General features: G+C 38.6%; 4 protein-coding genes across 4 annotated transcripts in view; 2 read left to right on the top strand and 2 right to left on the bottom strand.

Moving 5' to 3' along the window:
• The window catches only part of LOC101302835 (50S ribosomal protein L7/L12-like), a 23413-nt gene extending 4269 nt beyond the window's left edge, over positions 1-19144 (bottom strand). Inside the window, exons 1-2 of the mRNA XM_004298900.1 lie at positions 18963-19144; positions 17522-18532 (exon numbers count right to left, since the gene is read on the bottom strand). Of these exons, the coding sequence (XP_004298948.1) occupies positions 17835-18416 (582 nt within the window). The 5' untranslated portion in view covers positions 18417-18532; positions 18963-19144 and the 3' untranslated portion in view covers positions 17522-17834. The remainder of the gene's footprint in view (positions 1-17521; positions 18533-18962) is intronic.
• On the top strand, positions 2625-4702 carry LOC101302555 (iron-sulfur cluster assembly protein 1-like). The gene is made up of 3 exons (XM_004298899.1): positions 2625-3202; positions 3367-3421; positions 4141-4702. Exons 1-3 carry the CDS (start codon positions 2908-2910, stop codon positions 4301-4303), a joined length of 513 nt encoding a protein of 170 aa, XP_004298947.1. The 5' UTR covers positions 2625-2907; the 3' UTR covers positions 4304-4702.
• Positions 6258-15696, top strand: LOC101302263 (pantothenate kinase 2-like). The gene is made up of 22 exons (XM_004298898.1): positions 6258-6665; positions 7026-7238; positions 7403-7461; positions 7563-7679; positions 7928-8047; positions 8130-8224; positions 8327-8420; positions 8573-8704; positions 9231-9343; positions 9497-9689; positions 11082-11290; positions 11979-12023; positions 12153-12201; positions 12442-12524; positions 12760-12876; positions 13189-13252; positions 13555-13701; positions 13792-13950; positions 14285-14368; positions 14766-14960; positions 15091-15162; positions 15308-15696. The coding sequence occupies exons 1-22, from the start codon at positions 6389-6391 to the stop codon at positions 15395-15397; spliced, it is 2727 nt and encodes a 908-aa protein (XP_004298946.1). The 5' UTR covers positions 6258-6388; the 3' UTR covers positions 15398-15696.
• Positions 19145-20375: 1231 nt separating the features above from the next.
• Positions 20376-22241, bottom strand: LOC101301969 (dof zinc finger protein DOF5.6-like). Its single transcript, XM_004298897.1, has 2 exons — positions 22097-22241; positions 20376-21365 (listed from the first exon to the last, which is right to left on the bottom strand). The coding sequence occupies exons 1-2, from the start codon at positions 22145-22147 to the stop codon at positions 20388-20390; spliced, it is 1029 nt and encodes a 342-aa protein (XP_004298945.1). The 5' UTR covers positions 22148-22241; the 3' UTR covers positions 20376-20387.
• Between the last annotated feature and the right edge of the window lie 5059 nt (positions 22242-27300).

Here is a 27300-nt window from a genome sequence, read left to right as displayed (position 1 = left end):
TACTTACTTACTACTACTACTACTACTACTACTCTCTCTCTCTCTCTCTCTCTCTCTCTCTCTCTCTCTCTCTCTCTCTCTCTCTCTCTCTCTCTCCATTCTTCCACATTCTTCCACCTTCGATTTTGACGTCGTCGCTGCCTCGACGACGACTTCCTGTCATCCTCGATTACATTTCCGACGATGACGCCCGCCTCGACAGTGACTTTTGGAATCTGGATTGACCGTCGAAGACGCCTTGACGATCTTTTCTTCGGCCACGACCGCATCTATAACATCCAACTAATCACGACGATGACGTCATCCACCTCCTGCTCGGCGCCCAACTAGTCACGTGCCTCCTCTACAAGGCCGAACCTGAGATTTCAAGACCTAAGGCGAGATCTAAAAATAGTGTCCTCTAATGATCATTAAAAAAATGGTCAATCAGTCATAGAAGAGCTAAAGATGTTCTAAATCAATATAAACTTCTTCTTTTTTATGGTATCAAAGAGTACGTTGGTCAGACGATCTGACCGAATTTTGTAATTTAAGGATGCTGCTAGCCTTTGTAACTTACCTGGTTAGTTGAATGAAGTTCTTTTCTTGTGTATATTACCACACAAAAATCTTAACCCGAGAGAGGGGGTCCACCAACTTAACAATGGGGATGAATTAGCCAAAAAAAGAAGCTTCCAAAAAAAAAACCCATAGATTTGTTTGAAAATATCAACAATCATTATTGTTCATCAATCATCATCAAACTTCTCTCTCTCCCTTCTCTTCTCTTCTTAACCCAACCATTTCTCTTCTCTGTTTTTCATTTCAAAAAACCCATGCCAAAACTCAAACAGCCACAGCTTGAAGCTTTAGCTTCCATGGAGGGTCGGCCTCATGCTCAAGGCAGCGACAAGATTTGGTGCCCCCAGGTTTTTGGGGCCTAAGGCGGCCGCCTCTTCGGCCTCACCTCAGGTCCGGGTCTACTCCTCTACTGAAGCAGAGATCTTCTGCGCCTTAGTACATCTGCCGGATCTTTCTCGCGGTTTCGTCGTTGACCTTCATGGTGGCAGATCCACCGTCGAGGACGAAGACGTCATCTTTGAGTCCTATATCCTTCTTCCACGACATCAGATCTCGAGAGCCACATGGATCCCGAGGTTAGTTCAGCTCTTCGCTCTCTCTAATTTTCAATCGAAAATAGATTTCACTCTAAAACTTAGGGTTTCAATTTTTGGTGTTTTAGTTCAGAAGCGGTCTGTCGGAGGTTGGCTGGAGGTCGGCCCCGGTCCTACATCGATTATCTGCCCTCAGATTTCTCCATGTATATTTGATAGTTTTCCTTGGTAGCTTGTATAGTGTTTGAGTCCTTTGCATGGTAAGATGCGTTTGTAATTTGGTTGGAGTCTATTTCCCTTGGTTTTGAGAAACTGTAAACAAAGAGTATGGTGATGTTTTGTGTTGATGTTGCTCTTCATTCGATAGAAATTCAATGGAAGAGAAATAATGTAATCGTGTTCTGATAGTGTATGAGATGAATGCAATCGAGATTTGTAAATCTAGCGTGTAGTATATTCTCAACACAGTTATAGTACATTTTTGTCACTGATAGTATATTTTGATAGATTGAGTAGATTTTGTATTACTTAAAACAATATTTTTGTTGGTGGTTGCAGTATCTTTTGTGGGTCATGGTAGTAGCTTTGGTTGATGGCGTAGTAGATTTTGTTCATGGCAGTAATAGCTTTGGTTAATAGTGGTAGTAGATTTTGTTCACAGCGGTAGTATCTTTTGTTATTGGCGATAATATCTTTTGTTGGTGACTATAGTATATTTTGTTGCTGACGGTAGTAGCTTTTCTTTTTGGTGATAATAGTTTTTCATTCTAGCTGTAATAGTTTTTTTATGGCAGTAGTAGTTGTTGTTGCTGGCGGTAGTATCTTTCGTTGTCAATGGTAGTAGCTTTCTTTGCTGATGGCGTTAGCTTTTGTTGTTATCGGTAATATCTTTTGTTATCAGTGGTAGTAGCTTTCTTTGTTGACGGTAGTATCTTTTGTTATCCTTTGTAATAGATTTTGTGGTCGCCAGAATCCTTACTGATGGTCAGCCGGAAAATTCCCCAGAGTCAGGCTGGAAAGTTTGCTGGAGCCCTAGGTCGGTCAGAGAACTCGTCGAAGGTCAGCTAGAGACTTTTTGTGGTTTTTGACTTTTTATATTAGTGGCATTTTTGTAAATATAAGAGATAAAATCTAATTTTTTGGTTAGATTGTAGTCTGTAATTTTGTTGAATTTCAATACCTAATATAAGATTCTATTTAGGCTTTGGTGGACTGATGTGGGTAAAAATGTTGAGATGAACTTATGTGGGATAAAATGTCTCAAAGTGAACTTCTATGTAATTGGCCTATTTGGCAATGACATGACAATACTATTATTTTCTAATAAAAAAGATAAGTAAATGAAATCAAATTTTTTTGTTTGTTAAGGAAAATAAAGAAAATCTTTTATACAAGATTGAATTGCATAAGAACACCGTTCTTCTTCAACAAGAACAATAAAAAACCAGGTTCATAATAGAGGTGTGTTTCTTTTTCATAAAAAAAAGGAAATTTTCTATATCAAAATCCGGGTTTGGGCCTTTGGGGTTTGGGGAGAGAAGGACACCCGTTTGAGTTGAGAGAGAGAGAGAGAAGACAAAAAGGACATCCAACAAAAAAGGGTAACAACTCCTCAAAATATCTGTGAAAAATTCTCAACCTCTAGCATCTGGAGCCATCTCCACCGTCCACGTACCCACTAAACCCCCAAACCGCCCTTCTCCATCTCGATCCCTATAATTTTCATCACTATCTTCTCCAGCTTTCTATCAAAACCTCCAATCCAATCGAACCCAATCCAATCCACCTGAAACTTTCTCCGAAACCCTAAAAGATGTTGAGGCTGGTATCGAAGAGGCTCCTCCAGGGCTCCCGCGAGGCCCAGTCGCCGGCGGTGATGGCCGCGCCGCGTCGTTTCTACCACGAGAGGGTGGTGGACCACTACGACAACCCCCGCAACGTCGGCTCCTTCGACAAAAACGACCCCTCCGTTGGTACCGGACTCGTCGGCGCTCCCGCCTGCGGTGACGTCATGAAGCTCCAGATTAAGGTCGACGAGCAGGGCAAGATTACTGACGCCGTCTTCAAGACCTTTGGCTGTGGATCCGCCATCGCCTCATCTTCAGTCGGTTAGTGTTTCCAAATTGATTTTTGTATGATCATAACAACAATTTAGGTAGCTGGAAATTGTTTAGTGTTTTGATTAGTTTCGTTGTGAATTAGTTAATTGGTTTTGAATTGATTGCTTTGGTGTTGTTTATTTGTCTAATGATGTAATGATTTCTTGTTTCAGCTACGGAATGGGTGAAGGGGAGGCAAATGGAGGAGGTCCTGACAATTAAGAACACGTGAGTTTTTGGTTCCTGTTTATGTTTTTATTGAATTGCTTTGGTTTGATTTGTTGAGGATGTTGTGTGCTCGACACGGTCGCATAGTTTGGTGCATGTTTGTTAGGTTTGTTATGTTTATCCCTATAGTATTAGCTTGTGTAAAACCTATTCAGCATTCAGGAAGTATGGTTAAGAACAGGTTGAGTTCTTCACTTCTGCTTGTATCTTTATATAATTTAACAGGGATGTTGTTTATAATTCGATACCTAGTTGGGTTTACAGCTGTGTCCTGTTAGATCATTCGATTATTATTAACTTATTTACCAGGATGAAACATTTGATTGCAATTTGCTGCTATGATTAGAAGAGCTCTATGTTATTTTTTTCACCAGTTTATGTTTCTGGAATTCAAATCCATGTTTTATGCAACCCTGAAAGGTTTTGTGTTGGCTGTTTGTTGGGGTTATGTTGTTGAATAGCCTTTTTGGATGCTTACTTCACCTGAAAACAGTTCCTTATTGGCCCTTTTTCTTAGTTATTTGTGTTGAGTGGCCAGGGTCTGTTTTTTTTATTTGCCTTCTTAGCATGTTGGTTTAATTCCTGCTCGAGTCAGTTTCCTCAAGTAGGCAATATGTATGAGCAAATAACTTTCCTTGGTGCCTGATATGGAGTATTCTATATCTGCTTGTTCACATTGTGTATCATTGTTCTGATAGTAGTCTATGAATGTCGTGCAGGGAAATCGCCAAACATCTCTCTCTTCCTCCAGTCAAGCTACACTGCAGCATGCTTGCCGAGGATGCCATCAAGGCAGCTGTTAAAGACTACCAAACAAAGCTGGCTAAATCATCAAATGGCAGCTCAGAGGCCTCACCTGTGGACAAGGCTGCTAGTGCTTGATTACTCGTTTTGAGATGATGATGAACAATATCTGCTGTCCAGTTTTCAACCTGCCAAGCTTGGTAGTAGCTACAATAATGGTTCCACTGGATTAAACTAGCACCAAGTTGTTGTATGTTGTTAAGTGTTAACTACCAACAAAAAATTATGTTATTTTCTTCGTGTGTGGTGTTGACACTTTTTTGAACACACAACTTTCAAGTCAATGTAAATTAGATATGGTTTCGTCCAGTCAATAATAGTAGATAGATGAAGAAGGCTTCGGTTTTTCTTTGCTAGTTTTTACCCCCTTTTCAACTTGATCATGTTGTATACATTGATTCCGGGACCAGTAATATACTCGAGACTTCGAGAGACATCAATGAAATTAAAGGTGCTGCCATATATAGTTGAATCAACAAGTGCTTGTGTTTTTTTTGGCTTTTCTTCAATTTCCTATCAAGATCAGCTCCGATCATGCTTCCGAGTCTCATGTTATTTGGCAAGCTCTTTTGAAGCATAATTGATATCATGACGTCATGAGGTTTTCACGAAGGGCCAAATGTGGTGCCAGATATGCTGAGCAGGATATAGAAGATTCGGAGCAAAGTCCATGCTTCCATCTAAGCATCAAACTGTCATTGACATTGAGATTAAACATAGATACACGTTCGTTACGCGAAGCTACGGACTCCATACTGTTAATACCTAACAATTTAACATAACAGAAATTTGGGATATGCACAACCGAAAGAGCAGCCTCAACAGCAGGGAAAACGGGGTTGAGGAGCTAGCAGTTGCGTTTCTTCTGATGGCAAAGCAAAGAGCTGTGCTTGCTTCCCCAGACTGACAATGTCACGCTGAAGACGAGCTGGTTGCTGCCGTGGCTGTCTACCAGGACCAGTTAGATACATATCGTTGAAGTTATAGTCAATTCACCAAAACTATGGTACTATAAAAGTAATGCAATCCGATATAAAGGTGCGGATATTCAAACCAAAATCACCGCCAAAACACAGAAGATTAACCACCTACAGAAATGATGCTCACACCTACGCAATGCAGAAAACACACAGAACCCTAATCACGATTATGCCACGCTCTCCAAGAACCTAATCACGATCAAAGCTGAAGAACAACTCTGAGTGCCCACCAAGTGTTGGACGAGAGGAAATGTCTCAATGAACTCAACGCTGCAACTTCATTTCAGCCGCACAGGGATGAAGTACGTCTGGCCGTTGAACCTGTTCCTCTCTTAGCACAAGGCCAAAGCTCCCGGAGGCTGCGGACGGTTACTCGGCTTTGGACGTCGGCGACAAGTACGTCGGTATGGATCGAGAACTATCATTGAAAAAAGAAAAAAGAAAAAAAGAAGGTATGGAGAACTGGACTTATGCGGGCTAGGTGGATTCTTGGGCCGGCTAGGCGGAACTCAGTTTGACTGGGCCTAAGCAGGTTGGTTGGTCCACCTTAAAAGAAAAAAAACCTGTAGTCCAGGCGTGGGACCTCCGTGAATGTCACGCGCTCCCCCTGCAAGTACGGACGCCCACACCCGGCGCGCCAAAAGAGACCCAACCCGATCAAGAAACACAAACCATTGCTGACTTCCCCCAATCCTTACACAACATAGTTACACAGCACGACCCATCTTAACCTCTTCTCCTAGAACCTCATAAATCCTCGTACTTAATCCTCACCACCACCTCAATCATCAAGCTCCACACTTTTTGAAGGTTCGTGCTTCACATTTCACACACAGTTCTGGTTTCATATTCAGTTCCACTACATCTCTCTCTTTCACTTCACCTAACTCATTCTCTTTATCTATATAAAAAAGTAAAGATTGAATCTTTATATCTTTAAAAAATTAAAAATTGAATCTTTATAGCTTTCTGGGTCCAAAATGATGTGCTTGCTGTAATCATTCACTGTTACCGAAGGGTGCCTCTATTTTTTTTTTTAATTGGGTGGCCGTTTTTATTTAATAAATTTTCAAAGTTGGACTAGAATTGGATCTAGTTTGGTCAAATAATTGGTTTGTTTTTGATAGGCCAGGCAAAACAAACAGTTGTGAGGTTGGTGGTGATTTGGGGAGGTTTTGGATTAATGGCGGGTCTAACTCAGCACCCAATTCTTGGAAGTAACGACGCTATAAAGGAGAAGCCTTTATCTTCTTTAGAAGACAAAGTTGTTGAGAGTGGTGGTGGTCAAACTGAGAAAGATATGGCTCCGGTCACCGGAAGTTCCATTCACCGGTCGGGCTCTCGGCCTCAGTTGGACCTCAGCAAAGCTGCTATTCAGGGAACTTTTGAAGAGAGGGACCCTACGATTCTGTTGCCTAATCAGTCTGATCACTTGTCTCATCTCGCTTTGGACATTGGAGGTATAGCTCATCAATTCAATTCAGTAGTGTTTTTGGGAATTATTGAGTTACAGGTTTTTACTTTTCACTGCATGCAATTGTACTTTGCAACTTCTCTCAGTTTGTTATGATTTGTATCCAATGAGAATTACATAGCTGTGATCAAAGTTGATGGAGGAGAAGATAGTATTCTGATCACATACATAACTTGTTTCCTTGTCACTCTTCAGTTCAGCATCTATCTTCTTAGTTATAGTAACTACATGTTGCAATAGTTCTCTCTCTGTACTGTTGATTGTTTCCAACTGTGATAAGATTGAAAACTATTTGAACCTGTTGATATATGTTCTGCATTCAAAACTTTATGTGGTGTACTGGCAGGATCTCTTATCAAGTTGGTGTATTTCTCTAGACGCGAAGACCAAGCAATTGATGACAAAAGAAAGAAAACTTTGAAGGAGAGGCTGGGAATTTCAAATGGTTGTCGACGGAGCTACCCTGTTCTTGGTGGAAGGCTTCATTTTGTGAAGTTTGAGACGATCAAGATTAATGAGTGCTTAGACTTCATTTATTCTAAACAACTTCACTGTGGAGGTATTCTCCTCTTGCTGTCTTTTGCCCTTGGTTTTGTTGTTTTATTTCTATTGTTAGAGACAGTATTTATTTTGAACTTTCATAAAGTTTACGATGCATATGGGTTTATGTAACTTTATCAAGTCTCCGGCTGCTATATGATCATGTTTGAAAAATGTTAATAGGGATGGATGCTCGTATTTGGAATCCTGATGCCCCAATCAATGAAAATGCTGTTATTAAGGTATTATAGTTGCTTTATCAAACATATTTGTATTTCAGAAGTTCTTTCTGTTTGTGTACTTTCACTCATATTGATATTAATGAGGTCCTTCCTCTTTGAAGGCAACAGGTGGTGGGGCTTACAAGTATGCCGACCTTTTTAAGGAAAGGCTGGGGGTTGGCCTTGACAAAGAAGATGAAATGAATTGTCTTGTAGCTGGAGCAAATTTTTTACTCAAGGTGGATTTTCTATATGAGCTGTTATTTTGGTTCCTTCTTTACTAATCTGTGTGCAAAGTATCATTTGTGAAAAATCTGGTATTTACTTGGACTCGTTGTCCAGTAATTTACGTTAGGGACATTAAAAAGTGCTAATGTATACTACAGTTACAGTTGTTTGCACTTTTTATTCAAAATTTACATTTTTTCCTGCACGATGACCATACATCTGAGAAATGTAACTAGATGTTCTACCATGATTCTAGTAGGCAATTCGACATGAAGCTTTCACACATATGGAGGGCCAGAAAGAGTTTGTGCAAATTGACCAGAATGACTTATATCCTTATCTTCTTGTTAATATTGGGTCCGGTGTTAGTATGATCAAGGTTAGTCATTGTTATGCTTTTATGTCTGCCAGTTGTGGAGACTTTCTTCAGTATTATTTATCAATTAATGATGTTGGTATAGGTTGATGGGGAAGGAAAATTTCAGCGAGTAAGTGGAACAAATGTAGGTGGTGGTACCTATTGGGGCTTAGGAAGGCTGTTAACAAAATGCAATAGGTTACTTTGTTCTGCTAATTGATTTTTCTGGTGTTCTCCACTTCATCATATCTCTTCTTAAAAAATCTCTGGACGTTTTTGACTAATTCATTTCCATTTCAGTTTTGATGAGTTATTAGAGCTTAGTCAAAGGGGAGATAATAGGACTATAGACATGCTTGTAGGGGACATTTATGGCGGTATGGATTACTCAAAGGTATGTACTAATATGATCTTCTTGCTGTAATATCAGATATGTAACTTGCATATGCTGTTCTGAACACTTTGAAGTGGTAAAGTAGTCCAGGCATTATGATCTATTTAACTGTATTTGAGTGACTAATCATCTTGTGATCATAAAACATGTAGATTGGTCTTTCAGCTTCAACCATTGCTTCTAGTTTTGGGAAGACTATTTCAGAAAATAAGGAGCTTGAGGACTACAGACCTGAAGATATATCCCTGTCTCTCTTACGAATGATTTCTTACAATATTGGCCAGGTATGTTCTGTTGTTACAAGGTTATGTATAAAATGCAATCTACTCAGTACCTTATAATATGTGAGATTAATATGCAACAACCTTACCTCTTTCATCCTCTGTATTTCTCTTCCAAATAATTGGCTTGGGTTACATTGTAGATTGTTGTTGCTTTTATGTACTCAGGAACACGTTTCGGTGATTACCACTTCTAGTAGCTTACAAAAGAAATATGACCTGCTCTGTACATGAAGTTAAACCCTAATCTGTGTTTTATGCGTTAGTACTCTGTATATGAATGATAATTGAACATGTGTTGGAAAAATTTTGCTCGCAGTAATTTTTATTTTGTTAATTTATAGTGGAATTATAATTTAAATAGGTTATTTAGTATCTATGTATTTGAGAAGAAATGATTAGTTGGATGTGGCTGTAGATGTACATAAAACTTATCTTGTTCTCTTCCATCTTCTGATCTGAGAAATAATCAAGGTAAACACAGATGTGCTCATTGTGGTAGGTCTAACTGAACCGTGTATCTACGCAGATATCTTACTTAAATGCACTACGATTCGGTCTCAAACGAATATTTTTTGGAGGGTTTTTTATTAGGGGCCATGCTTATACCATGGACACCATCTCCTTTGCAGTTCAGTTCTGGTATGTGTTACAGCATTGAGATTAAGACGTTTATTCCTCACTCATTTTCTTTCTTATGGGTGTGGCTTGCTTTTCTAGCTGTTCTTCTCATCTTGGGCATAATTAATTAGCTATTTCACATTGACATTATAAAGTTCATATTTTCTCCTTTAGGTCGAAAGGAGAGGCACAGGCAATGTTTTTGAGGCATGAAGGGTTTCTGGGAGCATTAGGTGCATTTATGAGCTATGAAAAGCATGGCCTTGATGACTTGATGGTCCATCACTTAGTTGAAAGGTTTCCCATGGGCGCACCATATACAGGAGGAAAGATTCATGGTCCACCACTTGGGGATTTGAATGAGAAGGTAAGTGTTCAGAGTTAGAGCACCTGACCTTCAGCTGCTGACCCTCTCATTTTAACCGATCTGGGTTGATTGACTTAATCTTGTTAATCTTAAGATACAAATAATCCAGCTACAGTAGTGGGCATATATTGGCTAAAAAACAACTGCTAAATATGATGTCTGTGTAGGCATGTCAATCCATTATTATAATGCCCAGAGTATTCCCACTAAGGAAACAAAGTAAAGTTAAAGGTGACTCCATTAGAATGATTCTGTAGAATGACATGATATATTATTCTAAAACAATCCAGAATGACATGACTATATTATTCTAAACCAGTAGAACCCATGTCATTTGAGTCCAAAAAGAAGAAACCACAACATCCAAGCGAGGGTGAGCACACTGAATGATGTTGTATGATTTCTAACTGAACAAGAACCACACCTGGAACTTCCTTCCAAAAAAAAAAGTCCAAGACCATGATTTCACCAAAAATTGTGGACAATAGCACACGGTTTTGTTGTCCAAAATTTCATGTTCTTATTTTCTCACCAAAATCTTCCCACTCCCAAATCTTGATTTTTAAGGAATTATAGAATGATGGAACTGAAAAATATCAAACGGTTTCTTTCTTTATGGTTTTCCAAAATCTGACAACCGGGAAAATGGTGAAAAAAAATTGGGTCAAGATTCCTGTGGTCCGTCACTTTGAACAGCTCCTAAAAATCATATTTTACCCAGGCATATCACAAAATTATATGATTGGAGCAACTATACAGGCATATATTCTGTCTATAGGTCAACTTGGCTTTAAAGCAAAAAGGCTGGAATCTATGGATGAATTACCATAAGAGCTGCAGTTTGGACAAACTATTGTCTGGGGCTAGTCTAAACTTTGAATGCTCCTGTATATAATTGTATGCCAGTGTTGGTGTGCCTAATTGAATCCATCTAGGGTCATTAAGGATGTACATAGCTCTGATACTTCTCTAGCTGTTTGGGATAGGGAGCTTTTCAGTGAGTGTTTTTCACCCTAGAATTGAGATAAACAGTGATCTCCTTTTCAGTGAGTATGCATTTTCTGTGAAGCTTTTTGAAGAAAATAATTTTAGTTCATTTTGGTATACACATTGAATTGGAAAAGTAGTTTACTTAATTATCAAACATTCTTTCTTTGCTTTGATTGCACATTTGGGTTTTGGTTGATGTTGGCAGCTGGTATTCAATAGTCTTCTCTTTCATCTTATATCATTTTCTTATAGTTTTGTTTTGGTTTGTTAAAGTTATTGGTTATTATATGTACATACATGTATAGTTTACTTGTTGTTCTCCTTCATACCAGAGGTCTAGTCTTTGCATGAGTAAATTAAATATTTAAGAGAGTTTATGAGGGTCGGAAACTTTGAATGCAGATTTCCTGGATGGAGAAGTTTGTTCGGAAGGGAACTGAGATCACTGCTCCAGTGCCTATGGATCCACCTGGAACTACTGGACTTGGTGGCTTTGAAGTTCCATCATCCAAAGGAGGCACCCTGCGTTCTGATGCAAGTGCTTTAAACATTGGGGTTCTCCATCTAGTACCGACTTTGGAAGTATTTCCATTATTGGTGGATCCAAAAACGTAAGTCAACTTATGAATTGTGTTGGTGACTATGCAAAGATAATATTCTTGTGGAAAGAGGATAATTTAATTGGTAACTGGAGCTCTCTAGTCTAAAGAGAGGTTCCAATTTTAAGTACATCCTCAAATGTCACCACTGATGCATTTGTACTTGGAACAAAAAACTGAGATAATATCGTCATCAAGCTTGTGCTTTTATGGAAATCTGGTGCTTTCATTCAGCTTATTCTGTCCCTTATAGTGATGCTGTGAGGCTTATGTATTTGGTGTTGTCTTAGGGATCATCGTATAATGAGATCATTCAATTACTTGTCCCAGCCAATTGTTACGTTAAGTGTCTAATGCTTTTATCTCAATCTTATATTCCCATAGCTGCAATTTCTCTAACATATCTTATTTCACTGGCATAATTTCTCATTGAAGAAAGAAAAGTTCAGTTGTAATTTGAGATGGCAACACTTCATACGTCCATGTCCATTTTGTTTTGAACGTATTAAGGAGTAAGACGATGTTTGATGAAGCAAAGTTACTGCCTTATGCTTTTCACTTGGCCAATTACATTTCATGCTCGTTATACTGACACTTGCACTATATTGAATATATGTTAATCCTTAATGGTTAAAAATCATGTGGTCTTGTACTAAATGCTCATCATGTTCTTATTTCTGACATATCTGTTGATTTGCAGGTATGAGCCTAATACTATTGATCTCTCAGATCACAGTGAATTAGAGTGAGTACCTATTAATACTTTTGGAATCCTTAAAGCTAATTTCTTGATAGCGGATAATCTACAACTATGATTCCAAACAATATGACTTGTTGTCTGTTCTGGCTAATTGGCTTGTGTATTGTATTTTAGGTATTGGTTCACTGTTCTGTCAGGGCATCTGCCAGACCTTGTTGATAAGGTGAGCATGGGTGTATACTAGGGAGTCTGTTTTATAGAAATATCTGCCAGACTCTTGGCAAACCTTGATTTGAAAGTCAAAATCCTTCATGTTTTTGGTCTTGTTTATCTGGTTGTCTTTTGTTGTTAATTCGTTTTGTTTTACGTTTTTGCTTGTTTTTGTCCATATAAATGAAAATTCAGATTGGATGTGTTTTATCATTGTTTTATGATTTTGAGAGGTCGATGTGAAACATCGCAGGCAGTGGCAAGTGAAGGTGGGACAGAAGATGCCAAAAGAAGGGGTGATGCCTTTGCTCGAGCTTTTTCTGCTCACTTGGCACGGTAAGGATACTCTTTGGAAAATTATATCTTAAATATAAATTATATAATCCTAGAGCAAAATTTGGCTTGGGATCTAGTGGAATGAGGTTCTCATTTGTAGCATAGGTTTATGTTTTCTTTTTATATATTAGTGGTATTGACAATGACGTTCATAGTGAAAAATACTTTCCTTTCCTAGATAAATTATCAACAAATCAAAGGATCTGGGCTTACCAACTAACAAGTGGCTGTGTAGGTTGATGGAGGAGCCTGCTGCATATGGAAAGTTGGGTTTGGCCAATCTACTGGAACTCAGAGAAGAATGCTTGAGGGAATTCCAGTTTGTTGATGCTTATAGAAGTATAAAACAAAGGTAGCTGCACGTTATTCAATGAAGCTGTTATGATAGTTCCTCCGAGGCTAGCTTATTCCTGGCACTCTTAAATAGTATATTCTTTGGAAAGTAATTTTGACCAAAAAAAAAAAAAATCTTTAAAAAGAACAAGTTGGCAGGATTCAGAGGTCATTATACTGCACCGGTGGTGGCACCTGACCCTTTCTGGTTTAACCTCTTCCCCCACGAGTTGGCAGGATTCAGATGTCATTATACTGCACCGGTGGTGCACCTGACACATGTCTCCCTTTTTGGTCTAACCCTCTTCCCCCTTCTTTTATGATGTAACAGGGAAAACGAGGCATCACTTGCTGTTTTACCCGATCTGCTCATGGAACTTGATAGTATGAGTGAGGTACACTTCCCACACTTCATCCATAGAGATTAGAGTTGAAATTACCATATGCCTAATTATGGTATCATCTTATATTTAACTGTTCATATTTCATGCTTTATTTTTGCAACACCTAACCTGAAAAAAAAAAAAATACAACAAGCCTGTTCTTTGAATATTAATTATTTTAACTATGGTTTGTACTGGGTGGCTGGTTGAACTTTTCTCCATTTGGCACGCACTTGTTCATTTTCTTTTCTTAACTCCAGCACAGTTACCACTTGACCTGCCTACTTTCAAACCATTAACGTGATTATCTGTAGGAAACAAGAATGCTTTCTCTTATTGAAGGAGTTCTTGCTGCGAACATTTTCGACTGGGGGTCCCGTGCCTGTGTGGATCTCTATCACAAAGGAACAATTATTGAAATCTACAGAATGAGTCGTGATAAGATGCAAAGACCTTGGCGAGTACGTGGATCCAAACAATACTCTTGTATTGTTTTATTTATTTGTTTTGTTATCCAATCTTCTGTAAATGAGCTCCTCATCTTTATTTAGGTGGATAATTTTGATGCCTTTCAAAAGAGAATGTTTGGATCTGGAGACAAGAAACCTTGCCCACATAAAAGAGCTTTACTCTTTGTGGATAACTCAGGTGCTGACGTTGTTCTAGGAATGCTTCCACTAGCACGGGAACTTCTTCGACGTGGAACGGAGGTATGTCCCTTGTTGAAGCTGTTAATCACCTTGTTGGGTGACTAGTCCACTTTGTATTATATTTAAAATCTTTGTTTGGTTTGTTTGTCTTCTATGGAAATTTAGAGGGTGGTGGCTTCATTTCTGCAAGCAAAAGGTGCTTTAGGTCTTAGACTAATATATAATACAAATATGCAAGATAATTGTAGCTGAGAGACAAAACAGGTCTTTTTTTTGTGATCGTTGTTTTCCGGTTTACGTTTTCTGCATATGCTCGACAGCTCGACTAAGATGGCTTATTTTGCATAGAATTAAATTTTGTGGTAAAACTTATGTAATGAGATTGTTTTTGCAGGTTGTTTTGGTTGCCAACTCCCTTCCAGCTCTAAATGATGTCACTGCCATGGAGCTTCCTGAGATTGTTGCTGAAGCTGCCAAGGTTTGTCTCAATGCATAACCACAACGATGTTTATGTTTCCATGTTGATTTTGGGTACCATCTGGATGGAAATAATAGCTTCCCAAGTGTTTCAATCTCAAGCCTGCCTTTTTTCTCTGTCTATTCTTTGTCCAACCATTTCTTTTGTCAGTGGTTAGGTTGCTGACCATCAAAAGATAATTAAGGGTTACGTATTAGATTTTCAGTTCCTTTACCTACTATTTTCCATCAAGAATTCAAACTAAAAATATTTTCCCTAAACCCAAATACTTTGTATTTTGGAAACAGACATGATTTAGTCATTTAACCTTTTCTTTCCCTATACATAAAACATAGTCATTACTCATTACCAAAAATACATAAAACATAGACAAGAAACTGATTTTCCTAGTCGACAGCATTGTGATATTCTTCGGAGAGCTGCTGAAGCGGGAGGCTTGCTCGTGGATGCCATGGTCAGCAACTTAGATGGTTCTAAAGAAAATTCATCATCGGTTCCATTAATGGTTGTTGAGAACGGTTGTGGCAGTCCTTGCATAGACTTGAGGCAGGTCAGCTCTGAGCTAGCAGCTGCTGCAAAAGAGGCTGATTTGGTATGATATTCACTCCAATTACTAAAATAGTAGCATTACACATTAGTATACCATAAAGATAACACAAAAGAAAGAAATACTTTTGAAATCACTAATTCTGTGTTGGTACATATTATCACTACCCGTGCAGATTATATTGGAAGGCATGGGCAGAGCTCTTCATACTAACTTCAATGCCAGGTTTAAATGTGATGCTTTAAAGGTGAAATTCTCATGTCATCTACTTTGAACTGTGGGACTGGTTTTTTTCTTGACCACCTATTCAGAACTCTTGTGTGTTGATGACCATAATGTATTCTGTTCTTTAAGTGAAAATCTCAAGTTAACACAAACAATTTCTTTTGCAGCTCGCAATGGTGAAGAATCAAAGGTTGGCAGAGAAGTTGATTAAAGGAAAGATATACGACTGTGTTTGCAGATATGAACCAATAAGTTAAAAGCTCCAGTTCATTACCAAGTTGTAGGGTATAATGAAGGTGTGGGCGGACTTGATTTCTGGGGAGGCTGCTACATCATACAAAAACGATAAAGGTTATGCCTGTATGTTGCTACTTCATACAAAATATGATAGAATTGTAGAGATAATCTCAGTTTTAGTTTGTTGGAGATACTGTATTTTCTTTAATAAGGCTCTTACTTTCTGTGTGTTCCCCCCCCACTGTAATGAAGAATAAGGTGATGATCTTCTTTGATTTCATAATAGAAGCATCTGAGATAAGAAAATGATTTTATAGATACAAAGGAATCTAGGCCATTCAACATAGATACTCGTTTATACTTTGCTCCGACTTTTCATTTGATAATAAGCCGGTGATTTGAATGAAAAAGCATGTCATGAAATCTGACCATTTGGATCAAAAGTGGCTTAGACAAAATAATGTATATTGATGGAAAGTGCTGATGCTGGAGAAGTATTTCAGAGTTTGGAGAAGCACAACCCTTGTTGCTCACAACTTTGCTTAATCTTCCATCAGTGTCAAGGTTCTAGGCTTCTAGCCACAAGCCTGGCCTCTGCCACAACCCTTGGGAAGCTGTATGAGCCGGTTCTTTAGGTTTTTGAAGTTTAAAAGTTGAGATTATAACTACATTCAAAATCTCAAAGATGACCAAAATCTTTTGTATCATTCCCAGTTCAATATACAAGTTTTGGAAGTCAGTAGTCGTATTACAGGTAGATTAATGAGATTCATAACAAATAGAGGAGGAAAAACGAATGACAACATAATTATAATTATGAGAATATCTGGGTTTTCATTTTGGTTTGGCTAGGTAAAGAAGAGCTAGTTGGGATTGTGTTGAGAAGCATTTTCGTCATTGTTCTAGAAAAGAAATGAGAAGGGAAGCACTCGTTTATATGTTGAGGAATATTAATTATATGAATTGTGGGTTGCATACTTTTGTTTTAGCATGTGGTTTATTTGGCACTCACGCAATACACCATAGTATTGAGCCTACTGTCATAACTCATAACCCGTTGCCCAACAAGTCCGATCCGATTCAAGCTCGAAATTTTGACAAGTCCGATCTGATTCAAACTCATAACCAGCTATTGAAAACGCTCCTTGAGACTTTCAGTCTCTATGATTACATTAATGAGAGCTTTGAGGCTGACACGACGATGCCATGAATGAGGGAGATGCTAAAAATCATGACGGTGGCGGGTGACGAACGGTGCCAAAGGCCATGGTGCTGAAGACGATGGTCAATTCAATGCGACAAACAACAAGTACTTCAAAAGAGGGTTGTAGGTGACACTGAAGCTAAGCTCATGAAATGTTCTATTCTAGCCTTGGATCTAATCTTGAAACTTTAAAGAATCTGAAGCTGAAATCTTATGTATGACGGGGATAGAGAGCATGTGACAATGAATGATGACAATAAAGGATCAATTTTTCTCATGTGAGTGTTTCTGGAAAAATTGACAAATGTGAATACAGAATGTTGTGTTTTTTTATATAAGAAAAAACATATTGTGGACCTCTAGTTCATATTTCAAATTTAGATAATCTTTTAATGTACTCTAATATCTCATGGAGTGACTAAGCATATTCAATTTGGAGTTTTGAGACGTGTCAAAAAAAAGACTAGAAATAAAAGATAAAACACACACCTCTCTTTATATAATACTAAGTTACTGACTCGATAGTAATACAATTCAACAATACTGGAAGTGTCTCAAATATCACAAAGAATGTGTTTGGAAAACAAGAAAGATATGAAACTAAGACGGCATTTTATCAATTTCATATCTTCAGTGCCATGTAATTTGTATTTCACAGTGAAACGGATTTGATTATGACAAACACACAAATTAAGTGTCTTGTACAGTATTTCGTTTCATTCCTAGAAATACGTCAGTCAGAAAAACAATATGCCAATAGGCCTTGAAAGAGGGTCTTATTGCATTGCAACCTCCCCTTTCAAGACCTAAACTATATCCAGAGTCCAGCATTGTTCCTCCCATCATACCTCCTATATATGTCTTCACTGTCTATGCCTTCCTCACAGTCGCAAACAATGTCTATTATGCCATTTTTGACATGTTTCACCAGCAAGTAAACATTCCCAAATACCATTCGTAAAATGTTCCCTATGTAGAAGTCATACTGGGTTTTGAGTATATGCTTATTCCCACTACTTCTGCAGTGTTCAACAAGTCAATAACATTCACGAATGGAAAATTTTGCAGCCTCAACTACAGAATTCAGTTCAACCAAACAATGTGAGATAGATCCACATAATTATTACTTCCTACATTCAAAATTCACTGAAACTGCAACGAACTTTCCATATATCATAAGAACAGAAACGACAATGCAGCTCATTTGAGGGACACCAGATTACCAAACAATATAACACACAATAAATAGAATTCTACTCCATGACAGCAACTCCTCCTGCAGCCTTTAATTTCTCAATCATGTCGTTTGCTTCCTCTTTGGTAAGCCCCTGTTTGAGCACACAAGGTGCCTTCTCAACAAGATCTTTAGCCTCCTTCAATCCGAGACTGGTAAAAGCCCGCACTTCCTTGATCACCTTGATTTTTGCGGATGCTTCAAACTTCTCCAACTTGACATCAAAAGCAGTTTTCTCAACCTTCTTCTCCTCAGCCTTCGACGCACCAGCAGCCCCTCCCTGTGCACCTAAGTCCATGCCTTCTGTTGATATGTGCTGCATCTGCGGAAGTTTTAGCCTCTCCACAAGTGCAGGACCAAGTTGGCTCCGTTCTGCAGGGGCCAGTGCCGCAATTCTTTCAGCAAGCTGAACAATCTTATCCGAGGGTGGAGGTCTAGGACCATAAGGGTTATAAACTTCCGGATATTTATAGCGTATCGGCTTGGCCTTGGGATCCCTGGGCTTGAAATCCGGTTGGAACGCACGAACCTGCAAATGACCAGTTGCTTTAGGCAGTGTGGGACGGGCATGAAACAATCTGGCAACTGCAACGATCCTCATTATTTTCTTCTGGGTAACTGAAAACAATGCCTCATACAAGATATGCAACCCCAAAGGAACCTCCTTTGCTCTCAAACAACTTGAACTGCTCAACAATATTGACCACTCTCACTCTGCTGTACAGAAAGAGAAGGAAGAAACTTCAGTCAGCAAAGCCAAGATCATTGCTTTTCCCAACACAGTGTCTCATTTATACGTTTTACGAACGAAAAATTCAATCTTTATGCATATAATATATGTCAAGGACTCGATATACAGAATGCCAGATTCATTGAGGCATTTACACAAACAGGTGGTGTGCAAATTGAACTAGATGTCAGTGGCTTGTAAAAAAACGAATCAATTTCCTGGGAAACAAAAGTTTCAAACCCAATTCAAAATCAAACCGCTCCATCGTTACAAAGCGATTACGTAACTAAAACCCAACCTTTCTATACTGTAAAACCACACGACTAGTTCTGGGTTTATCATGAAACTCAGAAATTTGTACAGGAAACTAAAAAGAAAATACCACGATTTAAGTAAACCCATGACGAAGAAACTCACCGTGGGTTTAAAACTGATGGAGAATAGTAGCCGCCAAATCCAACAGAACGAAATGAGGGAAAGAGAGCAGAGAGCAGAGAGCAGAGAGCAGAGAGCCAGAGACGACCATGTAAAGTGTATAAACTCTTCGGGTCGGATTATGAGTGTGGATCTCGTTTTAGTGAAAATAGACTTCCCCTCCTGGGCCTTCAGCTTCTCTTTAGCCCAGTTTTTATTCTTTTCTTTTTCTTTTTCGGTGAACTATTAAATCACGAATTTATTCACACACACAAAACAAAACAAAAAAAAAGGGGAAATATACAAAGACGGAAACTATTTGATGTAAACAATTATCCCATGCTTTAATTAAAAAAAAACAATTATCACATGCAACACGTAGACATAGATGAGGAGAACGAAGAGATCTAAGCACAAGTAATGAATCAACCTTCAACCAACTCTCACCCTAACCAAATCATAATCGCCGTTACCTCTGCATCAAACGAATTAACTCGGAATATCAAGATTTGAACATGACGCACTTGTAACAATTCCTCTATGATATCTAAGACTGCACCATAAATATATCAGCGTCGTTAGATGTACTCATGTTCCATTAGTATTTATTTTAATCCAACCATTTGGAGGGGGTCGGAATCATCGGATCAGAGTGCCAACGAACCGTAGTAATGCGAGGAACACACCTTGGCCCAAATCGCTCATGAGCACCCTAGCTAAGATCTTGAGTCGTGTTATTCTTGCCTTCTTTTTCTTTTCTTAACCAAATGAAAAGTTCAAAACTCACTTCTAATGTCATGCTAAATAAAGCTTGAAAGAATGGATTTGCAGGCTTTGCTCTCATCTTATGAATCTAAGAATGTTACAAGCATGCATAAAGCATAATTCCAAGTTTCCAATCATAATAGCTTATCACATAAAGAAGAGTTAACTAAGTATTAAAATAGCAAATTTTCACCCTAGAAAGATGATAGTGTATCCATCTCGGTACTACAACAACAAAATCTTTGACCTTTGAATTATATTGATTGCTTGCACTTGGAGCCAAGACTAAGAGTACAACAAAGTAAGAGAAGGACCAAAAGAAACAAAAGAACAAACCAGTCACAAACAATGAATCCACCAAAGTAAGAAGCAGTACTCATTTTTGGACTCTCCAGGTTCTCATTCACACACACTCCTTGTTAACTAGGTCAATAAACAACATGAAAGAACTGGAACACCTTCATATATGAAAGGGAAGGAAAAAAAGAAAGAACAGAAAGAAATTAAAACCCTCTTCAACAAAGGCATACATGCGTATTCATATACTTAGAAGAAACTACTAGCTAGTACGTAATTGAATAATAATTAACCTACACTCTGATTAATGCAAATCATCATACTTGATTGAATTAAAGTCACTAATCACACAAATTAGTAATTTCATTAGACTAATGAGTTCGTCGCCGACGGCCCGAAGTTGTTCATCACGCCTGTCCATGATCCAAGAGCATTGAGGTAACCATATGATGATTCTTTTCCGGCGTCGGAGCAGCCTTGTTCTTGCCACTCAAGAGACAAGAGCTTAGTGTTAGGCTTCACATCATGGATTTCATTTTGATGATGCTGATGATTCTCATTTGCTTCATATGGCAACATTAACCTCTGGCAATTCTCCATGAAATTATTCCCATTGTTATTCCCTTGATGATCAAGAGACATCGATCCAAATGGACTAGAGCAAAAACCATGGAAGCCAGCAGATTCTAATCCATGAGCACCACCCCCCATATTGCTAAGGCCACCTACTATACCCAGACTATCACCACCACCACCCATGAAATCATAGTTCCTAGCATTTCCCACTATAGCTTCCAACTTACTCTCCATGAAATCAATTGGCCTCAACTGGTTGGAATTCTCAAGCATACCGTTAATGTTCCCGTACCTGCCATCCATGAAACTAGGGTTTCCTGTCCCTTGAGCCCCAAGCATCAAGTTATTCAGATGTGAAAACTGCATCTGGTCCGGGAACGAGAGCTGGAGATCAGTACGGTTGTGATGAGAAGACGTAGATGACGAACCGAGATGGTTAGGGTTCATCGAGGGACTGTGGTCTTCATTTTGTTTCTTCGAAGCAACCTTCTTGTTCTTCCTACAACCACCGCCAACTGGAATGTTCCTGAGTGTACCTCCTTTGGTCCAGTACCTTCTACAGGTCTTGCAAAAGTACCTAGGCTGAGAGAGGCTGTAATTATTGTAGTAACAGAACTTGGTGTGGGTGGAGTCGCACCTAGGACACTTGAGGGATTGGTCATGCGGTGGCCTCAGCCTTCTCTCTATCAAGGGCCTTGAGCATGTTAAGATGTCGCCGGAGAGTGGTGACGAGGATTCCATCGGAGACTGGTCCTCGTGAATCGAGCCCTGAATGATATAAAGATAGAGAGATTCCGTCAGAATTATGTTTCTAACACTATCTTCGGGACAAGACTTTCTTTGTCCTTTGAGATAAATATCAGTTAATCAAATAATGCTAGGACTTGGCATTTTAGATAAACCAGACGAAAAATATGATAGAAAAATAAGAAGACATTCGTGTTGAATCACAGTAGTAACAGTACAGAGATGGGTTCCTTTACCTTCCAGATTTAGCTTCTGTTTCCTTGTCATTTCCATATTGTAACATCTAGCTCTAGTTTATAAATTTTGAACTTGAACTTCTCCATTTTATCAAATTTGGGCCATCTCTCAAAGACTCAAAATTTACCTAGGGAAGTGAAAATTAATGGGTAATTTTTTACCTAAAGATGTATAAAACTATATCTCTAGACAGTACCCTTCTCGTGTTTATGAATGTCATGCAGTATATCCAGAATTAGCTGATGGCATTTTCCATGCATATGTATGTAATTATGTATAAGCGTTTTATATGAGACTAGAAGCATATATCACAGTATATACTAAACAATTACTGTTCTACCTCATTTTCAATAGGTGAAAAATCATGATTCATGAATCCAAGATCAATGAGCATATATAGACTGATTTAGTATATAAAAATGGGGCAGGAAGATCATACACTAAGGCTCTAAGCATCAGATCTTATATAACAAATCAAACAAAATGCGCGCATTAAGGTGATCGATGGACCATACCTGAAGCCAGTCAGATGAATCCATGCAAACTTGAAGAGAATTATGACCCATCAAACAAAGCGAACTAACCCAGATTACTGACAAACAAGAAGAAACAGTTGAAACACACTAACAGAGCTTTTCCTTCATACAGACTTCATCTCAGTAGCTTAGCTAGAGTTAGCTCTCAGTTTCACCAGGTTAGACTTCTACTACTATTTGTGAGATGAGGACTGAGGAGAGTAGTATATAACAGCGGGAAGTGTTGGAGGAGATGAGAGAATGAATGGTTTTTTGAGTGGGGGGTTGGGCTGGTGGAGCTATAAGAAGGAAGAAAAAGGCAGCAGTGAGAAAGAGAGAGAGAGAGAGAGAGAGAGAGAGAGAGAGCTCTGCTAGCTTAGCTCTCTCTTTCAAAGGTTTAGGGTGTAAACACCGTCGGTAGCAGAAGCAGTGAGCCCCCACAGTGTCTGCACAAGGCCCAACACAGGCCCCATGGCCTAGCTCAGCTTGACCAACACTCCTGCTGGTTGAAAACCAACGGCCGTGATGGACGTCAGGGTTGTTGGGATGGGACTAGACTGGCCGTCGATGGTGATAGTAATGACGTCATAGATCACGGCGTGGTCGTCACACCAAATATAGTGAGTAGTGACATAGAGACTGGGGGAGGGACTGAGAGAGAGAGAGTGAGAATATTTGGGTCCTCGATAAAGAGCGTACCGAAAGAGCACTCCAAGTTGCGGGTCCAAACGGGTAGGACCCGATCGTTCTCCTCCTCCTACAAGCAAGGGATAGATTCCCCTCCCCGGCCCTCCACCCCGCAAGTCACGTAACACTACATACCCTCTAATTCTAGGGCGCTCTTTGCCCCTTGATATATCGAGCTAGGGTTTCAAGTCTCTACTGCTCCTCACTCCTCTGTGTATACGTACACGGTTAGTTTGTTTGGACTTCAATGTTCCTTACTTAGATCAGTAAAATCATCACTTCCTCTCTATTTGGGTCTCGGTTTTAATGGTACCGTTAGCTCGATTGATATTATGCATGTGTCATTGTTAGTGAGCGTTAATTATCTAAGATTCTTATTTTAGGATGATCGGAAAAGTTTCACCACTCAACATTATATATTGATGTTCAATAATTTCCGACATTATATAAAAACACAAGATAAGTGTTTTTAACGATCGAGACTTACACAAACATTATCAATAAATCGCTACGTATGTACGTACATTATGTCCCTCTCGATCACAATACCATCTTTCAGTCGTGAAAGAGAAAATTGATCGATGTTGATAAAATTTTGCTCGATCAAAATATATAGATAGTTCATACTTCAGAAACCAAAGCAAATGATTGAGAAGGCAAGGGTCTGGATGATTGGATTCCTAGAATTGGATGGCAAATTAACCCAAGAACTCAAATGAAAGTTAAGCTTGGTGGGAATGATCTAATCCAAAGCTAGCGATCTCACGTCATTGTAAAATCATGGATGCTCTATCTTGGTTTGCTAGCCATTAGGAAGCTCGAGGTTGGCAGCGTGAAGAACACACTCAAAATCCAAAGGGGGTCCAAAGGTGCAGAGAGAATAAAGCGACCTGTGTTGTTCCCACGTTATTTTCACCACAACACTGAATCTATCTGGCTAGCTAGCTCTATCCGATCGATCTGCATGTTATCCATATTAATCATTTCCTTTTATATTTGTTTCATTCAGACAATTTATTTTTTGTTATGGTCTCAATGATGACCACAACATCCATCGATTCGATCCTTCTGTGATGATCAACGTACACCGTTCTGGATCAAGTACTTCGTTTTATTGATCGTTTTATTCCTTCATTTTCCTTTGTAAAAAACCAATGAAAATTTCATTACTTTGTGAGGACCTCGCATGCGGGGTTTTGATCGAAAGTAAGTAATCATTTGCTAAATTTTGAGCAATCAAGGACCACGTAGAGAGACTAGCTTTTCGTGTATATGTATTTTCATTTCTTAGATGAATCAAAGTTCAATCACAAAATGCAATCAAAGGTGCTATTCACTGTGTTACTCATCCAAGTTTCACGTCTAAGAAGACGTTCAGAGAATGTGGTAAAACAAGCAAATTAACATATCACTTACTGCATGCATTCGTTTTCAAATTATGTTTCTAGCTCTATGATCTTCATGGAACACGTTTTACTGGATTATAATCAAGCATTGTTAATCATAATTAAGTAGTACTAGTAGGATGACTAGGATCTACGTACAAGCATACACAATAGATTTTGTTCTGGGTTTTCACATGCCATGCACTACATGTACGTTTGAATCGTCGATAGATGAATAAAGAACACCCTAGCTAGAGAGACGGGTTCCCTTTTGAGTCATCATTCTAACATATATAAGTGCGTCGAACGTGATTATCTTGAGCATCAAGCTTCTCCAAATCCTACCCTCACCATAATCGTAGCTTCTTTATCCACATCTATACTCCTTTGTCTCCGATCCTTTCTTTTCTATTTCTCTTTGATCTTCTCTTACACTCAAAATAAAAGTTTTGGAAAGGACAGGACACTTAATTATCATCACAAAGTTGATTCTTAAATTCTCTTAACATCTTTATATCTCTTCTTTATTTTCAAACCAAAGAATGTCAATCATGAAATGGAATGTTGGTGTCTCCTTGCCACGGTTCAAAAACAACTTATACATAGCCATAATTTGAGTTCGAATTCAAATTCCATTCCAATACTACTATATTATACCAAATACCAAATAGTTTCCTAACCATTCCTAGCCTTTGATCGATCATTTTGGGGGTGGTCCTCTTGATCAAGATGGTCAAGATAGCTAGCATAGCATGACCTCGTTAAGGGTGCAGTCAATCAGGTTCTTTAGGGCCAAGAGACGGGTCCCTATTACGAGTTCTGTCGATCCCCAAGTCTTTTAGGGCACATGTAAGCTAATGATGCATAATGTATTCGATATGCCAAAACCCCCAACTTGGGTTTGGGACCATAAACTTAACATTGTTCCCTTCCTATAATTGGTTGGAAAAGTTTTCCTGATGTCAGTGCTCGATCTTCTTGGGTTTCTGGCATTTTTAAGAGTCTCGAGTGTTCTAAGCTCCAAAGAACAATAAAACTCATATAAGATGCTAAGTATTGAGAATGGAATGTACATAATGTATTATGAAACCATAGTCTAAATTAGTGTTCTCAAAACAAGACCGTGCAACCGGTCTAGGCGTTTCAAGCCAACCATTTGTCTTAGTAGCGTCTAACGAGTTTTTAGACCCTGGTTATATATATGCCTTGTTCTAAAATAAGGCTATCTAACCCGTCTAGACGGCTTCTGGACGCTTCAAGCCTAGCCTCCTTTATGATTTGAGAGCACCTAATGAGTTCTCAAACCTTCGTTCATATAAATGAGTAAAATAACACCATAGCGCGTGATGAGTTTCTTCATCTATGATTCCTTAGTGATTGATGTAGTTTGAGCTCAGAATTCATTCCTCGACTTCCACTTGTCTTTTATAATGTAATAACCAATACCCCCGCCGATATATTCTGGTCAAGAGATGAAATGGTATGCATAAGTCTGCTGCAAAAGGGAGCACCAAGGTCAGACTCATTCGCATGCGCGACACTTCCAACTGTGCCTGCGGCGCAGCCACGCAGGAAACAGATATGTAAAACTGACGAAGAAGAATCCAATCCTGGGTCGGTGGACAAGATCCCCGACTAATTTTCCTGTCGATCTGAACCTTAGTGCATGCTCTCGTCTCTTTTTGTTCTCTTGCTATATTCGATCTCTACCTTTGGATATCCTAGGGTTAACCCCCTCTTCCATCGATCTGTTGTTAATTGTCTATACAACCCGACCGTACGCCCCTCCTATTCCGTGCATCATGCTTTTGGCTTCAACCTTAATCAGAATATTATCAAATTAGTGAATTATATCTACCTAATTATATATCTTAAACTATAGCTAGCACACAATTTAGATTTGCAAATATAGCATACATCATGAGGATCATGTAGATATATAGATATATATGTAGTCAGATGGTACATCACATTCGTTAAGGATTGATAAACTTAGTATAGTATTATCCTAAGCAAACCTAAATATTCTAATGAGAAATCAAGCAGTGTCGACCCTGGCCTAATCAAAAATATATAATATGATTAGGGTTTGTGTACTGGGTCCTCGATAATTCGAAAATAATTATAATAGAATCAAGAAAATTCCCTTATTTTGTTCTTCAACGTACCTCGATCAAACTAGGGTTTGGATAATGGGTCTTAATTTGATGACAAACTTATAATGATTATATGAAATCACAAGAAAAAGTGAAGAACTGAATCAAACACATATTTCTCATGAACGTCGAGAGCTTGGTTTTTCCAAGATTTCATTCTCACCAGATTGGCTTACATTCCAAGACTTGTTCTTCAGTTGAAGTTCCTGGGTAATCATTGCTGATATTTAACTGGGTCCATATACTGAGGCCCTCATAAAATGGGCTCAGTCGGAGCCCAAATTTTAATTGGACTTTGCTTGAGGTTCATTTGAGATCTTGAAACCTTACCGTACTGGAGTGTGATTGAAATCATCGAATGTAGGGCTGATAATGATAAGTCATATTGAATTCGTACTACCATTTACCAAGTAAGAAATTATTAGATAGATTTATGCGACACTTGCTACACGTAATCTTTGAATCGAAAACAAAATTCTCATCCCCTAAACTTATCACTTTAAAATATAAGACAGATTATTTCGTATTTTGATTAATGCTTCACACAATGCATGGTCACATCATTTTGCCTTAAACATTTATTTCGCATTTTGGACACGTAGACGACTAATGCTTCACACAATGCATGGTCACATCATTTTGCCTTAAACATAAATGCCCAGTTTCATCAAAAACCCTAAACCTCTTCACACAGAAGGGTCACATCAACCTAATTGTCGGTTAGCAGTGGCGTAGCCACAATAGGGCCAAAGGGGTCAATTGACCCTTCTCAATTTTTTACCATGTTTTTTATTGGTTGAATTTTTTACATCTTATTATACATATTATCATAACACTACATATTTGACCCCTATGACACAAAGACAAAGATAGAAATATAAGCCAATCTATATTTATTTTCTTAAAACACTGGACTAAAAAATAATAGATGTCTTCTGCCAAACACTTACAAATCTACCTAAAAGGCTAAACCCTA

The sequence above is a fragment of the Fragaria vesca genome, linkage group LG5 (genome assembly GCF_000184155.1).
Source record: "Fragaria vesca subsp. vesca linkage group LG5, FraVesHawaii_1.0, whole genome shotgun sequence".
Classification (NCBI taxonomy): Eukaryota; Viridiplantae; Streptophyta; class Magnoliopsida; order Rosales; family Rosaceae; genus Fragaria; species Fragaria vesca.
This window is presented reverse-complemented; position numbering and strand designations above follow the sequence as displayed.

Coding starts and splice junctions, on each gene's coding strand:
- LOC101302555 (XM_004298899.1), top strand. CDS start 2,908: ATGTTGAGGCTGGTATCGAAGAGGCTCCTCCAGGGCTCCCGCGAGGCC. Junction 3,203..3,366: donor CATCGCCTCATCTTCAGTCG/GTTAGTGTTTCC, acceptor TTCTTGTTTCAG/CTACGGAATGGGTGAAGGGG. Junction 3,422..4,140: donor GTCCTGACAATTAAGAACAC/GTGAGTTTTTGG, acceptor AATGTCGTGCAG/GGAAATCGCCAAACATCTCT.
- LOC101302263 (XM_004298898.1), top strand. CDS start 6,389: ATGGCGGGTCTAACTCAGCACCCAATTCTTGGAAGTAACGACGCTATA. Junction 7,680..7,927: donor GAGCAAATTTTTTACTCAAG/GTGGATTTTCTA, acceptor TGATTCTAGTAG/GCAATTCGACATGAAGCTTT. Junction 8,048..8,129: donor CCGGTGTTAGTATGATCAAG/GTTAGTCATTGT, acceptor ATGTTGGTATAG/GTTGATGGGGAAGGAAAATT.
- LOC101301969 (XM_004298897.1), bottom strand. CDS start 22,147: ATGGGTCATAATTCTCTTCAAGTTTGCATGGATTCATCTGACTGGCTT. Junction 21,366..22,096: donor ATTCATCTGACTGGCTTCAG/GTATGGTCCATC, acceptor TATATCATTCAG/GGCTCGATTCACGAGGACCA.